The sequence below is a fragment of the Hippocampus bargibanti genome, linkage group LG01, assembly GCF_051943395.1.
Source record: "Hippocampus bargibanti isolate YZ-2025 linkage group LG01, ASM5194339v1, whole genome shotgun sequence".
In the NCBI taxonomy this organism is placed as follows: domain Eukaryota; kingdom Metazoa; phylum Chordata; class Actinopteri; order Syngnathiformes; family Syngnathidae; genus Hippocampus; species Hippocampus bargibanti.
The window spans coordinates 34,825,971-34,842,877 of NC_142734.1; the positions used below are offsets into that span (position 1 = coordinate 34,825,971).

Genomic DNA, 16,907 nt, shown 5'->3' on the forward strand with positions numbered 1-16,907 from the left:
TATGTTTGACCTGAAGTTTTTTATTGTCACCAGAGGAGGGCGAGAGCTGTAAAACTCAACTTGTCCCTTCTTTTTTTGTCTCCCACTTTTCTTTTCTTGTGACTGGGCTGCACAATACAATACTCAACGGCACGCATTCGCAAACATTTATTTTTCCAAGTTCAACTTTGATCTTATCGTCAGTCGTAGCTTTGAATGCAGATCTGAAAACTTCTCATTGAAGCATGAGCGCGACCGTAGTCTTAACTTTAAGTCAAATATTTGATGGCCGAAGGGGACGAGGATGAGTTTTGCGGTTCGTTTAACCGGTAAGATACTTTGCTTTTGAATTTTTGTTGTCTGGAAACAAGCCACTGTGGTGTGAGTCGACAACGCATTAGTTAAAGGACGTTCTTTGTTGGCAGCAAATTGTTAGGAACGGTTCATGATTATTACTTTGCAAGAATGGGAGTTTACAACGTTTTATTTGAGTCGTTGTGAAATGTAACTCCTTGATTTTGAGTCAACTTTCAAGACCCACATAAAATTGTCGCCTATAACACCGAATCAATGCATCAAAAGAAAGAATACAGTATTCCCTTTTCCCGATTAAAAAAGTTGTTTCTCGCGATCTCAGAACAAAAACATTGATAGCTTTTTTTTGGTGAAAAATACAGTATCAAGCAGGACAACAACTTTGTGTTTTGTTCGTTTTTCTTATGAGATCGTACAGACCATAAATCAACAAAAACAACACACTGGCCCAACTTCATTAGAAATGGGTTTGTGGAATGCAATTTGCATATCCTAAAAGCTGCAAATGTAAAAATGCAAATATTGGTGGTGTGATCTCATGTTTTAATCTTATTTTCCTCGATTTCAATCGTGTCTCCACAAATTCTTTCCTTAATAAATGTAGTCCATATCAGAATGAGGAAAAGTTGGAATGATAATTGCACAAATTTGTGCAATTATTGCTGTAATGTAATCTATTATTTACAGATTTATGTTTACTCCACAAACTTGTGGGACCCAATCTTTTGTTATGTAAACACTTAAAGGGCTGCAACTCAAGGTTAACAAGTCTAATTGAAGTAGATAAATTGTCCTTTGATTCATGTTTTGTTTGTTTTGGTATACACCCCGAGTGTAGACCAAAGCATTTATGTATAATAAATCTGACATTATGGGTAACAAGTTATTTTGAATGGTTAGCATGTCTGCCTCACAGTGCAGAGGTGCAGGATTTGATTCCAGCACCCAGCTTTCCCATGTGTAGTTTGTATGTTCTTTCTGTCAATATGTGGGTTTTCTCTGGGTACTCAGGTTTCCTCCCACATTCCCAAAATATTCATGGTAGGTTAATGGAACACTCCAAAACTCTCCCTTAGTGTGATTGCCTGGCAGCCAGTTCAGTGTATACCCCGTCCACTGCCCAAAGACAGCTGGGATAGGCTCATGAGTATAAATGGATTAGAAAATACATGACTCAATGGTAGAAATCTAACTTTATTTATTGTAATACAGATTTGATAATATGTGCTTCCAACCAAACCTTTCCTACTCAAAATATGCGTTGAATCCAGAGTGATGAAACGCTGCTCTCTATGGGGATGTGTTCTTCAACGCTTTACAATTAGGAATTTCACAGATAAGTAAACTAAACCAGTCGGATTGGATTGTAGTTTACATATTTAAATATTATTGGCAGTGAATAAGATACAAAAAAAAAATCGGGCTAATATGTCCTTCAACCTTGAGTTTAAAATGTGGAAGTTGGACTGGAATACTTGTTTTTTTTCTTTTTTAAATAATTGACTTCAAATAGGTGTTCCCAAACATGACATTAAAGGCATAATACCAAACAAAAAGATTACAAAAATCACTTGAGCATTTAATTGTCCTGTATCTCAGTAGGTTAGGATACTTGCACATTGGTTTATTTCTAGTCAGTGATTAACCGGAATAAAAAAAAGTGAAAGTTCCATTCTATATTCCAAAGCTGTCTTTTTTCGCCACAATTTCTGTTCTTGTGGTGAGACTGGAGAACCGAGAGACTACCTCCTGATATTAGTTCCTCCCAAAAGACGGTGTTTGACATGATTATGCTTCCACGTTAAACAAGCTTGTCTTTTATGCGTTATGTCGACTGGGGCACAGCCATGCTTGAAACGGACAATTACTTACGCTGAACACAGCTGGCCAGAATGTCCACAGGCTTATCCTGGGAAAACCAGTCAGTAGTCCGACAAATGAACAAGTGTGATGAATCAGTTTGTACAGTTCCAGAGTCGACGGGTTGTGCTGTCTGCGCTGCGGGTTTTGGGTATTTTAGATGCTATAAAACGTTTTTCTGATGTCAGTTAGGAAAAAAAGAAATGGTGTCGGTTGTCCTTTGATAGATTTTGATTTATAACGCGCTTTCACAACAGCTGCAGCTGTAACAAAACACTTTACAAAACGGTTCACTTCAAATAATAAAATCCAATATTGCCTCATGTGTTTAACTTAAAAGGCCAACCCTCCTCTATATGTCATTTATTGCAAGGGTGCTCTTTTATGACTGTCACATGGTTCAAATGTATCTTATCCCAACATAGCTCAAATAAATGGTTGCAGTTGTGCCCTATAATTATGGATAGTCCGCTGAGCCGTCTTCCTGCAGTTCAGGAAACACAACTCGGACCTTCCTGTGAAAATGTGCAAATAATGCAAGTGGGTCAGTTTGGGAGACACATTGTCATCGCACGCCACTAGAAGCGCATTCCAGTCCAGACGCATATTTGATTGAGGTCAGACCAAAACAAAGGCGACGTTTGACTGACAGAAAGGCTCTGGTTAAGTGCTCACTCCAAATTCCTTCATTTTAGCTCCATATAGCGCATATCATTATTACGATAATGAGTTGTGTTGTGGTATTTGACAAGATTAGCCCTACCCCCACCCCAAATTCCACACCCACAGTCATCAAGCATTCTGTCATCCGTTGAAAACTGGAATCTGAAAAGAAAATCTACACGGTAGACATTTTGTTGGCGCCAGAACTGACTATACAGACACAAGAGTGACAAAGAAAAATAGCAAAAACACAATGTTCGGGGTGTCAAACTAATTTTTTTTTGCCGCGGGCCACATTTTAGTTACGGTTTCCTCTCGGGGGTCCGTTATGAATGTGGGTAAACCATTAAAATGTTTCATCCCCTCCATATATTACATATGGAGCACACAAATTAATGAATAACTACTTTTCAAATCTGAAGTCAAGAATAAAGACTGCTATTGTGATTTACATGTGACAATTTGCAATTTTTGGTTCGGACTTTAGCAAGCATCATGACACTTGACATGCTTGATTTGCTTTCGCGGGCCGAATAAAATGATGTGGCGGGCCAGATTTGGCCCCCAGGGCCTTGATTTTGACACCTGTGCTCTATGTGATTAGTGTATTACTGGGAATGGGGTCGAGAATAAGGTCAGAGAGTGAACAGGAGGGAAGAAAAGACTCGGCACAGAACAGCAATAGTATAACAGTATGACGGAAATTAGATACGTGGGTTGGATTTTATCTGCCATTCTGTATTTGTGGACCGAGGATGGGAAAAGGACGGATGAGTGTCATGTGACAACCAATCACATGGCACATGTTGACCAATAAGCAGTCACATTCACAAGTTTTCAGTCTCACATGAGTGAATGTGCATGTTTTGGGACATGTGGAATGAAAATGGAGAAACCGGGGGAAACCCACACTGACACGCGGATAACTGAGAAACTTAACACAGGAAGGCGGCGACTGAGATTCAAACCCCAAACCTCGCAGCTGTGAGGCAGATGTGTTAACCGTTAGCGCCTCATGTTGCCATATGGGGATTTAGTGACCCGTAGTTAAAAAAAAAAAAAAAAAAAGATTTTCAGTTGTGCTCTTGTAACAGATTAGTCATGAAGAAGTCACGATGTTCTCATTTAAGATTATTTTAAAAATCCTCATGCTGCACACGACTTGGCAGAATCCACGGATCTCGAGGTTGAAATAATTAAGTGGGCCGGCGTGACCACATTATTGGATTGGATTGGATTTGCCTTTATTAGTCTCACAGTGGAGAAATTTACATTTCACAGCAGCAACCTACCTACTACTACTACTAGGTTCTCATTTTCTTCTTTCTATTTACATACTGTCCATGTAAACAAGTCTGAATGCGGAACATAGAAGGTGCACACATTGGGGACTTGAGTTATACTCTGCAGAAAATGTGGTCAAAAACATTTCTATCTGTCACTTTTTACAGTATTTATTTATTGCGTGCTCTTTCTGTCGACGCAAGCACATTCCTGTGCAAAGTATCTCACAATACTTGCCTATATGCTATACAGCACTCTTATTTTGAAGCCCCTGAAAACCACAAAATAAGATTCGACGTTCCGTTGTGTCATTGGTAATTGAGATGAAGCCGTTGATGTCTGTAAAAGACAAAACCAGCAGAATTTGCCTGAGGCCTAAGCGAGGGTTGGGTCAGCTCAAGACACGACATGTAGTTAGTTACCCTGTTTCTATCACTTGCCTTCCCTTGTATTTCCTTATTCTTACTCATTTTATTTTTGGAAAGAGGCCTTTGACGTCTTTTCTGCTTCTGTGACCATCTTGTCGTGTGTCCCCCTTGCGATGAGCTGTTTGGATTTGTTTTGAAGGACATCCGACAACATTTTTTTGTTTCCTAACTGACATCAGAAAGCGTTTTATAGCATCTAAAAATACCCAAAACACGCAAGCTGAAAAACACCAAATAAAAATGACTTAAAGTGTGCTAAAACTGCAAAAAATTGAGCTGCGAATTGGGCATTTTCACAAAGTCCCGCCCCCAGTTGGTGGCGTCACGCCAAGACGTCTTGCCTTGCTCGAGAATCAAAACAATGGCTTCAGATTCAGAGAAGATGCTTTCTTGTTACTCATCCAGTTATGAATATGATTCAAGTAGTTCTGAAGAGGAAAGCATAAATGTTTGCAATCGATGAAAGAAGTTCTTCCGGGTCATTTTGAGACGTCAGGACGGAAATGGGCTCCGTTGGAAATGGGCTGATTTGTCTGCTGGGAATTTGTGTCAGCGAATATCAAATGGTAGTCTTGCTGCAACACACAACGATTCACCATCGCATTATTTAGGATTTTTCCTTCTAATTTTGCCATCAACACGGATCAGACCAAACAAAGTACTGCAAAATGCATTGTGTGACGCTTTCTCGGTCCGGGGCGTTCCCTCCGTGACGTCAGGAATCGTCACCAACTCGAAAACAAGACTTCCTGAATATTCAGCGCGAGTCTTAAAACGTAAAATATACCTATATGCGGTGGAATCTTTGAAAATATGCTCAGTAGAAGTCATTTGAAGTGATTTTACAAATTATGGACACAACTTGTCCGGAGGCATTGGTTGTCCTTTAAAGCACAATGTGATTCAAGAGTGATTTTGTGTGTGTGTGTGTGTGTTGACTTTTTAGATTTACAAAAGGAGACAAGGATACAAAGGCGACAACTAAAAGGCACGTGGAGACTTCCTCGGTGCACGCATGAATGGAGGACTGGAGGCGAGTTGACTTTTACCCCCTCTGAACATGCTGGCTCCGAGTGTGGAGCAGGCCAGGCGAGGGGGTGCTCATTTGCAGAAGGCGGCCGCCGTCGGATGGCAGGGCCGGCAATCTCCTGAACAGGGACGTAACATCAGGGAGAGGATCTCCCAATGGGAAGGTCGCGGCAAGGATCTTTCCGCAAAGGCCAAGCCTCTGAGCGTCGCCCGGATTTCGTATGAGGGTGTCCTGAGCAACGGGGCTTCAAATAATAAAGATCCCGCTAAAGCTCAGAGTTTGGCTTTAGATTTTCGGGAATCCCAAGCACAATCAATAAACTCCAGGATTACTCCAAAATTGGAGTCCCCGTACAAATGTTCCACAAAAAAATTCACCTCAAACCCAGGAGACAAACCTATACAGAGACTGATGTCGCCTTTTATAGATTCCAACACGGACAAAGTCGCGATCTACGGCGAGCGAAAATCAGACGGCATCTTGGATGTCGAGACCGAGACCAAATCACATTTAGCAGACGACAACCTGCCAGCTGGGAACTTTTATACTTCTCGGGGTTTCTGGCGGAATCTCGAAGGGGACCAATTTCTTTGGGAGAAAGGCAGAACATCCTTAGGCGAAGCTCCTCCTAAACCCCAGCGGACATTCAAGTATCAGGGAGGTCAAAACGACGTACTGCCACGGAATAACAACCACGCCGGTGGGAGGGATCACAAGCTAGCTCACCCACCGAGCTTCCGACCCCCTCCCTGTCCTGTCGCCAGGACCAATGGACTTTCAAGACATCAAAATAACAGGTGCGTTGATGCAATCATGTTGTTGTGATGTTCCCAACTGGGCGGTGTGAAATGTGCAAATTTCTAATCAAAAATTGATCAGCTTTTTATTCACATTTATTAGGATGTATTTTCCATTGATAAATTCGTTATTGTGTTTGTATCTGAATGATCCTTTTTCATTCCTCCGCGAGAAAAACCAATACCCGAACAAAGTGAATGAGTTAAAGGCCTTGTTCAGACAAAAGCGCTGCCTTGCGTTCGATTGCTGATAACATTATTTGCTATTATTTCAGGATGTAGCCTCAGCGGAGTCGTCGTTCGTCTCTTGACTCCATCATCCTGTCACTGGCATTTATTTACTTACGTAACTTGCAATTGCCCAAGTCCGGACTTGTTTGCCTGTATGACCTCATGCGAGGAACGAACGTTCACACCCATGATTCTGTGTGAAAGAAAAAAGCTTGAACATTGGGACGAATTAAGATATGTACTGACTAATATCATGAACCAAATCAGAGATTAAAGTACAAATCTTCTTATCTATGACACTGTTCAAGAGCCACAACTCTTATCAATCGTCTTTCACTCCACTTTCACTTCCTATAATTCTACAGGAGGTCCTTTGAGTACGAGGACACACTGCATCCCGCTGTTAAGCCAGGCACACTACAAAGCCAAACGAGGCACTCCGGCCTTCACCATGCATACTCTGATGACAATATTTATGAAGACATCATCTGTAAGTTGAGCGTGTGTGTGTGTTCTAAATTCACCATTTTTTTAGCATTACATTATCACATTCTCTGTCGACTGTATGTTAGATGTTAAGCACTTGAGTTTATTGGACTTGATTTGTGATTTAAATTTCTACACTCAGTTCAAGTGACTGGAGAGAACCCTTATGAGGATGTCAAGTTACCCCCTCTGTGCCTTCCTGTCAACAGACCTCAGAGCACCAAGGTAATAAGGGGACAATACGGTTAATACACTGAGTCATGGATTTGCGATGAAGCATGTCCTCCATTTTCTGCTGGAAAAAAAACACTCTGATTTGGTCATTTGCTGTTTTTGTGTTTGAGCTGAAGCTTGGCCTAAAACCCAAATACAGTGATACCTCCGCTGACGAACGCTTAAATTAAATTAAATTCCACTCTGATTTGGTGGGGAAGGGAAAGGGAAATAAAACCACTTTATTATACAGTACAGTTTATTTCTTGAATTACAATACAATAGCACATTTATCATACATAAAAGGTATAAAAAAGGTATATTTTGTGTAGTTTTAATGCTTATTTAGTAGAAAATTGTTTTATGGGGACCTGGGAATGGATTATTCTCATTTTAATGGTTTCTTATGGAAAATAAATGTTCGGAAGACGAACTTTTCGCCTCACACACACTTTCTGGGAACCAATTATGTTCGAGAGCTATCACTGTATTGTTTTGGCATAAGTTTTTGGGGCATGTTCTACATCCCAAGCAGGCCGGTAGACTTGCCTCGTAAAAAGTAGTGTTTTGTCACAACCTTGTGGCCTCTTTAGGCACTTACAACCCGTTTTGTGTGAACGTCTCTTTTTCGGGCATTTTCGCTATTCGCCGCAGGGCTCAATCCCAGTTCCCCTCACGATTACCCTGAGTTGATTTTATGGCAAAAGTTCCCTACAGATTTATCGAACATGGTTATAAAATGTTTTACAGCTACACATAAAAACCCAAACCATACAGGGGCCATCTCGCAAAGTGGATAGGAGGACTATGCCACCATTAAGATCCTTACGCATAAGCGCTCCTAAAATTCAGAAGACTCCACAGGTAATAACTCCACTTTGTCATTGCATTCCTTCTGCCATTCAACCGGTGATGCACTAATGTTTCTGCAATGTGGTCGAACGAGTGACGTCACTTGTTTAGATGGAATACTGTAAATGGGAGGCGGGTTTTGTTAGTAGACGGAAGTAGAAGAGACCACATAGTCTTAGAGCAACTTAAGAGCTCTTTTATCCGAATAACGACGCAATATATGAGTCATGGCGGTAGAAAGTGATTTGACAGAACCAATCTTTACCAATCAGGTATAGTAACACTTTATTATTAAAGAGTCTAGCATCTATACATACTTTTATTTACTATACCTAAAGTATTTGATGTTGCTATGACCAACTTAAAGGACTCTACAATAATGCCGGGATTCGGTTTGTATTCACAGTTTTTGTTGGTTGATAATAGTCACAATTTTCTGGTTGGGTTTAACGTGTTTTCGAATGTACTTTTCAACATCTTTTTGCCATACATGTATATGCCATGTTTGTTTTTTTTCTTCATTTTTTTCTGTAATAGCTACAAAAACATGGAGGGGCTGACAAAATGTGTTTTTCTTTCCCATACAGTATGTCAGTAAGATTAAGACGATATTTGATGACAAACGAGGGAGGAAGCGAGTGAAAAACCAAGGAGTTCCAGTGCGAGGTGATACACACACAAACACACACTCGCACATACCTGTACATGCCTTTTGATAAAATACACACAAGGCCAAATGCAGCCAACTCCAAGTGACAATACCCTCTGTGACACCTAGATACTGTGCATCTTGCTAATTCTGCCTTTTTTTTAACTGATCAGGGGAGACTAGCGGGACTGAGAGTGACCCCGAAGACAACGGCAAAGGTATCTCACAAAATGCCGTCTTTGCATATCCGCAATCTGACTTCAAATGACACGTGAATAGGAAAATGTCCATAATCTTTACCTATTCTGAGTCAGTCAAAATTATTTTTTAAATTGATTTATTTTGTTTTTATTTTTATTATTTTTATTTTTTATTTGTGTTTGTATTTTTATTTGTGTTATTATTTGTATTTGTGTTTTTATTTGTATTTGTATTTGTATTTTTTTTCATTTGTTTTTTTTTTATTTTAATTTTAATTTTAATTTTAATTGAGTCAACCGCCACAGAAAAAAGTCCAAATTTTGAACACGACTCTCCAAATTTCTTGTGTAAACGCAGGAAGCTCTTTGTGTGCTGTGCAGCAGGTTTAAGGAGATCCGTTTACAAACAGTCCACACTGAAGCAGAGGCCGGGCTACCGCACTCTGGAGAAAGACCTGATCCAGGCCCAGCAGCAGCAGCTTTTCCAGATGTTTGTGGTGGTGTCTTTGAGGAAAGGTTCTCCAGCCAATACCTACTCCCCTGAAATAACACAACAGTTCCCAAAAATGGTTTGTGACATCCGATTGTGATGAATTACTGATTGATTCTAAGTGTATCACATCAGTATTATTTTTCATTGTACGACTAACCATCCATGATGTTTGGTAGGTTGGGAGTCGCTTATCTGACATTGAACATGAATTGTTCCCTTTTAGTTTGAAAAGTCATCCAGACTCTCCAAGGAAGCTGAAGATCAGCTCAAGGTCATTCCCAAATTCTGTTTTCCTGACACACGGGACTGGAAGCCTTCATCACACACGCCAAGGTCAGACATCATAGAGCGTGACATTTGACCTTTTTTTTTTCTAATGATGACTTTGCTCCATCATCAATTACTATACGTTGTTACCTCTTTTTTTTCTTCTCTAGTGAAACCTTCTCCTTTGTCCTGACTGGAGAAGATGGAAGCCGCTGGTTTTGTTACTGCCGTAAGATTCTGGTGAGTCACTTTGGCGTGATGTTTTTGTGATGACGCGTACGGTCAGTGTGTGTGAATCATGGACCAAAAACCACATGCAGTGAAAGTGAGAAGAGTTTCCCATGTCTTTGACTTTGACGTCAAAACCTCATCTGGTCTTTTTGGCTTTGAATGATGTGGCCTTGTTAATGTGTTGTTTGGCTTTAGCCTTTTGTGCTATGCCATATTTTTTAAAGTTTTACAGTTTGATAAAACTGCTGCTTATGTAGTAACGAGACACTTGTTAACGACACAAGCCCCGTTACTTTCTGTTGGTTTCTTTTGAATTGAAATGCTTATAAACCCCCCTTTTGTATGCTGGAAAGCATCATATTGTTAAGCATGCTGAAGTGTTGACACTTGAGCAGTGATGTCAAAGGTATGTCTGACATACATTATGAAACCTTTTTGTCTTCTTCAAGCCCAGCGGGAAGGGCAAAAGGCTCCCCGAGGTTCATTGTGTCGTCAGCAAGTTGGGCTGTTTCAACCTGTTTGCTAAGGTAAAGTAAGGACACACTCAAGCTTGTGAGCGTATTGCATTACGATAGTGGAGTAAGAGATAAAATGTGTGTTTATAGCAGGGGGGGGCACCAACCATTTGATTTGATAGGTCACTGTCAGATATATGACAGTCAGACATTGTGGACAGAGACTCGGAACCAGAAATGACATACGTCTGAATTCTGCGGCCCTCTGCCAAGCTATTTATTGAGAATATATGCAAATTAAAGTGATACATTAGTAAAACATAGTTTTCTTGATTATAATACTACACCTCTGGACGTTCTGAGCACCAACAGATGTAAGCAATAAAACATTGTGTTTCCCATGAACTGCTAAGTTTGTAACCTGGCAAATGACCACTACACTGTGAGACTAATAAAGGCAAATCCAATCCAATCCAATGACCTCTTCCTGTGAAAAGGAGTTTGAAGTCCTAAATTACCCCTGTGATAAGGACTTCCCCAAGTCGTAAAGGACTCCTGTGAAGCTGACCATTTAAATTGCTGTGTCCTTTGACCTGATTGACCCCAGGTTGCCCGTGCTACACTTGTGTATTGAGTCACAAGTGTTGACTAAGCATACAACAGCATGAAACTTTTAAATATGCTAACTTCTTATTCTATAATCTCTATCAGTCACACACTAGGTTATCTCGTATTTTCACAACCCTGCATTTGTCCCAAAACTTTTCAAGCGATAGCAGTACCCAGAAGCAAAAATCATTTGTCTGCCTCTTTCTGCGCAGATTTTAGAGGAGGTGGAACGGCGTCGAGAAATCTCTCCGGCACTCGTTTACCCTTTTATGCGTAGTGTGATGGAAGCGCCTCTCCCTGCTCCAGGCCGCACAGTCACGGTCAAGAGTTTCCTGCCTGGCACCGGGAATGAAGTAAGTCGCCGGAGGGAAGGAAGTGTTAATTAGCAATTTTGTTCCTCGCTGTCTTGAGTTATGCGAGGTTGTCTGTGTCAGGGCACATTTGAACTTTCTGGCAGCCCTATTTGGCTGAAGTATAATGTGCCGTTGGATTTTTTTCTTTCATCAGAAAAAAAAGTGAATTCCTAAGTTATATGGATCTGGAGTTATCTGAGTCAAAATGGGGGCGGCTGTAAAAAATGTAAATGCTTCCCCTCTTGTGGGAGGGAAAAACATTGCCAGAGGTCTGACCGAAGCTTTAACCCCAACCCCGCGAGTCTTAAAACATAAAATATAGCTACATGTGGTGGAATCTTTGTAAAATACGCTCAGTAGAAGTCATTTGAAGTGATTTTACAAATTATGGACACTACTTGACCGGAGGCGTCGGTTGTCCTTTAAATATTTAAGAAAAAATACACATACTTACAAAAGGACTGTCATTTCAGGTGCTAAGTCTTTGTCGTCCAGTCGACTCCAGACTGGAGCATGTGGACTTTGACACGTTGCTCCAGTGTCTCACCGCGGGAAACCTCCTGCAGGTTTTTGCTTCCCTTTTACTTGAGAGGAGGGTCATCTTCGTCGCTGATAAACTCAGGTGCTCCCCCACCCTTCTCTCCACAAACATGCGTCTGCGTTGTTTTTCCGAATACACACAGCTCGGTGAAAAAGCATCTTTTCAACTTACTTGAAAGCTCCTCTTTATTTTTTTGATCTGATCTTACCAGTGTGTTGTCCCGGTGCGGCCACGGAGTTTTGGCGCTTCTGTACCCGTTTACCTGGCAACACACCTTCGTGCCTGTGCTCCCGACCAGCATGTTGGACATCTGCTGCTCCCCCACACCTTTCCTCATCGGGGTGCTGGCCCCTTGCCTGCCGCAGGTGCTTGAACTCCCAATAGAGGAGGTTGGTCGGAGTTCATTAACTGTTTTACTCAATTATTTGTACTATTTTTATTTGGTTGCGCTTTATGGATTCCAAAAAGGTATTGCGTTTGTCTTGTTTTTTATTCGAACAACCAATTAAATTTTACTCTAAATGTAGGTAAAATACCATGGGTGGAAAATGACAAGTACCTTGGCTTACACACTTAATTGGTTCCCAGACGCTCCATGTATATCCCGAAAAGTAGTGCAAATGCCAAGGTTTAATTTTCATTAATTTAACGTTCGTAAACCGAAAAGTTCGTAAGGCAAGGTGTTCGTAAACCGAGGCCCCACTGTGCTGTATTTGCCGGTGTATAAGGCACACCCAAAAGCCTTGATGACCCTCCGCCTTATATGCAGGTGCACCGTATATGTGAAGTAATATTGAGCCACAACAGGTCTCGCAACTACCACCAACTCCGTTTCCCCTCTGTAGAAGAAGTAGTACGTAACCCCCGCCTCCACTTTAGCGCCTTATAATGTGGTGTGCCTTATACATGGAAGTGTTTATATATATTTCGATATTATATTGGGAAAACTTTTTTATCCATTGAAGCTGCGCCTTATACTACGGTGCGCCTTATATATGGAAAAAGGTTGAAAATACACCATTCCTTGGGGGGGTGAACCTTATACACAGGTGCGCCTTACACCCCAGAAAATACGGTATTTGGATTTCTTCAGTCTATCTTTTACCTTACATGGTATTTTAGGAATGCATTTCTACAAATAAAGGCAGCCTTGCCTAGCAAATATCTCTGCTGTTGAGTTTATATGAAAACGCAACTTGAGGAAATCAGATTTTTCCATGTGTAGAACTGCAGATAGCAGAATTTGTTTTTCATCCTTTTTTTTGTCTGAGGCATAGTGGAACTGTTCCACCACTTGCAAAATAGAAAATGGTACAGTCCAGTGGTCTCATGTTGGAGAATCTGGAAGTCCCTTACTGTCGCGGGAAATGACATGTTTGTAAAACTTTAAACCTTGTGGTGGAGTGGCCATGTACGTAGATTTTGTCAACTTTTTTGTGTGCTGGATATGAATATGAATTTCGCTCATATCTTTTTGCAGGTTCTCATTGTGGATTTGTGTGCAAATGAAATTGTCACTGAGGTAGGATGATGTTCAGAGATACTTTTTCCATGCCATAAAAAATATATTTTCACGTACATTAACATTTGAGTTCATCAAACAAATGTCACGATTAGACACAGATAAACCACTTGTACATACCACGGGCTGATTAATTCCTTACACGGAGCTTTGTCGCCATCTTCTGCCTCTTTTTGGTGCGACTCAATGAGACGGAAGAGACTGGGCAAATCACTGCATTGAATAACCACAAAATATAGTGCAACGTTACTGAAAAATAAACTTCGTCTTAATGGATTTGCAGCTCGGGGATGAGGACTGCATCCTGCCAAGTAAACTGCAAGCAGCGTTACAACAGATTCTGGAAGAGCGCGAAGAAATTCTCAAACAGGACGACGCAGATGCAACTGAAGGTTGGTACTTTATGTTCGCTAATTGTCCACGAGGTGGCAGTGTTGTTATAAAAGTACTGTTGTAATGGACAAAAGTTGTGCTGTTAAGATTAGTGTTTAGGCTACACGTTGGCCTTATTTAACCTATCGAAACCACAAACGAAAGAAAATTCCGTCCTTGCTTAGCCCCTCCTTTCAAAATAAAAGAAAACAACATTCTTGTCTTCTGTCCTACATCCCAAAAATATCCATATAACGAGACTTTACTGTATTGTATTGTTGATTCATTCAGACCAGCCGGTGGACCTGTGTTCTCTGGTGTCGGAGGCCTTCGTGCGTTTCTTTGTAGAACTGGTGGGCCACTATCCTCTCCACATGACCGAATCCTCCAACGGGAGCAGAGAGCTTCAGCGCGACAACTTCCGCAAATCTCACCCGTCACGTGGCGTCCGTCAGTTCTTGCAGCTCTTTATGGAATCGCAGATGTTTGCCGGCTTTATTCAGGACAAAGAGCTGCGCAAGGGAGGAGGAAGAGGTACTGCTCATTGACTAAAAGTATTACTTTTTTGTTTGTTTGTTTTTTTGCCCATAATATGTGTTCTTCACCGAACATTTTCTCAAACATCTTATGACACTAACCAAACTTTCAAGGTTCATGTGTGTCACTAATCAATTAAAAAAAAAAAACGCCATATCAAATGCACGTAAACTATTTTTTTTACTTGCTGTTTGTTCTAAACAAATCATCCCCAGAATAAAATGACTTGAGAAACATTTGCAGTTCATGCAAGAGTACCTCTAATTTGTGTCTCTCCTGTGTTAGGGCTGTTTGAAACTAGAGTGGCCGAATATTTAGACTCTTCTTCCGACCCAGAACCGAGCGGAGTCAACAAGTTTCTTAAAGGACTGGGTGAGTCTTATCCTTTCCTATGTTATGGCTATTATTCTTCAAAGTGTAACTTCAACTCATTCGATGAAGAGGTTTCTTCAGCCGTCATCTGTACTAATTTGAAGGTGTCGGACATTTCACTTCTTATCCAAGAAGTTTCGTAGTGGAGCCGCAGGGATTGGTCCTCTGCTTCCCCCAAACTGAGAGCAGGGACCAATCATAGCAGAGTCCGTCACCACCACATCTGGACAGTAGGGATATATATAGGGCCGAAACTACCGGCAAGATTTTAGTTTGCTGACGAAGCTTCTTGGATAAGAAGCGAAACGTCAGACACGTTCAAAGAAGTACAGATGATGGATGAAGAAACCTTTTCATCGATGGTCCATTCCTGTACGACTGAGAGCTTACACAGACTTCAACTCATTGTTATTTTCTTATTCCAGGAAACAAGATGAAGCTTCTTCAAATGAAATGAAAATGATCAACCAACATTTCTGTTTTGCAATGTGATCTTAATTTAAGGATGAAAAAGTGACATTTTTTGGAAATAATTGTTTTCACTGGAAATGTATTCTAACTTGTGTACGTGTATAAGTGACTCAGGATAGAATGTCCCTGTGGAGCCGCTACCAATTGTCTTTCAAATGGATCTCTCTGCAACATTTGTGGTTGCAATCATTTTTTTTTAAATAATGTTTTAATATTGGAATCGTATCAACAAGAGAGTTCTATTCCTGTTTATATTTGCATGAAAAGTGTAACGTGGCATGTTTAGGACCAGCCAAGTCATCCACGGCAAAATCTGTTTAGATAAACTGTTTATTTGTCGACGTCTGATTTAAAGGTAGAGAATTATTGTCCGATCGTAACATTTCAGTTAGACTGAATCTCCTCTTCCTCTTGCGGAAATCTGGATTTGTACATATTTATTGTTTTCTTGTTAGATATTTTGCACATTGTTCAGAACCTGTGAAAAACATTTTGAGACTTTTTAAAAAAATAAATAGTCATGTGTCCCACATAAGTGGGACCCATGACCCTGACCCATGACCCTACAGTGCATAGAACATTCCCACACAAGAACATTGATGCATTCAGAGGAAATTTTTAAAGATGTCGATTCCTGGCTATGTCTATACAATGCTCCTTACGTCTTTCACGAGATCTTCACAGATGTAATCTGTAACGTGTGTGTAATCATCAAAATAGGTCCTCTGAGGCACCGTCGTCGATCTTAAATTGTTGCATTCTAAAGACTCACCACGAGATGTCACTACATTCTACACAAAATAGTGGACAGTATTACAAAATACTTCCAAGAACTAATATGTAGTACCTTAATCCATTAAAAAAACAATTCCAAAGCATGTTTGAGTAAATATAAAAAAATAAATAATTTAAAAAGATTGATGTGGTCAGCTTCATTGGTTCATTTTTCAAGACAAGAACCCCTCACCCCAGGTTTGAGGAAGTGGTTGTAGTATAGTATAGTATAGTATAGTATAGTATAGTATAGTATAGTATATAGTATAGTATAGTATAGTATAGTGTAATATAGTGTAGTATAGTATAGTATAGTATAGTATAGTATAGTATAGTATAGTATAGTATAGTATAGTAACTCGTACACATCAAATACCAGCCACTTAGTGATAACTGTTTCAACACTAACGGGAGTTTTTTTTTTCCATTAACATTTCATTTAGAGCTATGTGCATCAATCACATCTTTCCAATGTCCCAATAAAAGAAATATTGACTCATCGAGGACATACATGACTTCCTCACTTGTCTGGATAGATGTCAACAAGTGGAGGGCCAAAGTCGATTTGGTTTGAAACGTGACTGTATTGCAAAGCCATAAAGATAAAATTGATGGCCTAAACTGGCGTAGAGTAAATGGCACATTCAAACCTTGATAGTTCATCATCTCGTTCTCTATTCGGATGTTTGTTTGAAACAAAACATTCTGTGATTTCTGCTGAGTGATTAGGTTTCTAGGCCACAGCTTTTTTAAACATTAAAGAGACGGGCAGACAGAGAGAGAGTGAGAAAACACACACACACACACACACACGAAAGGGAGATGACAGAGCTTGAAACAAAAAACAAAAGTGAAATCCAGTCATACCTCGGTTTTTGACCATAATTCGTTCCAGAAACCTGTTCGAAAGTCGATTTGTTCAA

General features: G+C 40.4%; 2 protein-coding genes across 4 annotated transcripts in view; one reads left to right on the forward strand and one right to left on the reverse strand.

Moving 5' to 3' along the window:
- Nucleotides 1-94: 94 nt before the first annotated feature.
- Nucleotides 95-16,137, forward strand: dennd2c (DENN domain containing 2C). Of its 3 annotated transcripts, none has more exons than XM_089013050.1 (19): nt 95-308; nt 5,476-6,356; nt 6,953-7,077; nt 7,216-7,298; nt 8,037-8,150; nt 8,726-8,804; nt 8,961-9,005; nt 9,372-9,556; nt 9,704-9,813; nt 9,918-9,987; nt 10,428-10,505; nt 11,255-11,395; nt 11,869-12,017; nt 12,148-12,325; nt 13,417-13,458; nt 13,742-13,850; nt 14,122-14,364; nt 14,653-14,739; nt 15,165-16,137. In XM_089013050.1, exons 2-19 carry the CDS (start codon nt 5,590-5,592, stop codon nt 15,194-15,196), a joined length of 2,637 nt encoding a protein of 878 aa, XP_088869176.1. In that variant the 5' UTR covers nt 95-308; nt 5,476-5,589; the 3' UTR covers nt 15,197-16,137. The 3 variants fall into 3 exon arrangements, with proteins under 3 accessions (XP_088869176.1, XP_088869168.1, XP_088869183.1); XM_089013042.1 differs by having other exon boundaries at nt 98-308; nt 9,369-9,556; nt 15,165-16,136; XM_089013057.1 differs by lacking the exon at nt 8,037-8,150 and having other exon boundaries at nt 98-308; nt 9,369-9,556; nt 15,165-16,136.
- The window catches only part of ptpn11b (protein tyrosine phosphatase non-receptor type 11b), a 32,456-nt gene continuing 29,751 nt past the window's right edge, over nt 14,203-16,907 (reverse strand). The window contains exon 16 of the mRNA XM_089013098.1: nt 14,203-14,342. The gene's annotated coding sequence lies outside the window, so the exon portion shown is untranslated. The remainder of the gene's footprint in view (nt 14,343-16,907) is intronic.

Bases quoted from the DNA above. Each gene is read 5' to 3' on its own strand.
- dennd2c (XM_089013042.1), top strand. From the start codon at position 5,590: ATGCTGGCTCCGAGTGTGGAGCAGGCCAGGCGAGGGGGTGCTCATTTG. The intron at 7,078-7,215 runs GTAAGTTGAGCG...TTCTACACTCAG, and splicing joins TATTTATGAAGACATCATCT to TTCAAGTGACTGGAGAGAAC. The intron at 9,814-9,917 runs GTCAGACATCAT...TTTCTTCTCTAG, and splicing joins CCTTCATCACACACGCCAAG to TGAAACCTTCTCCTTTGTCC.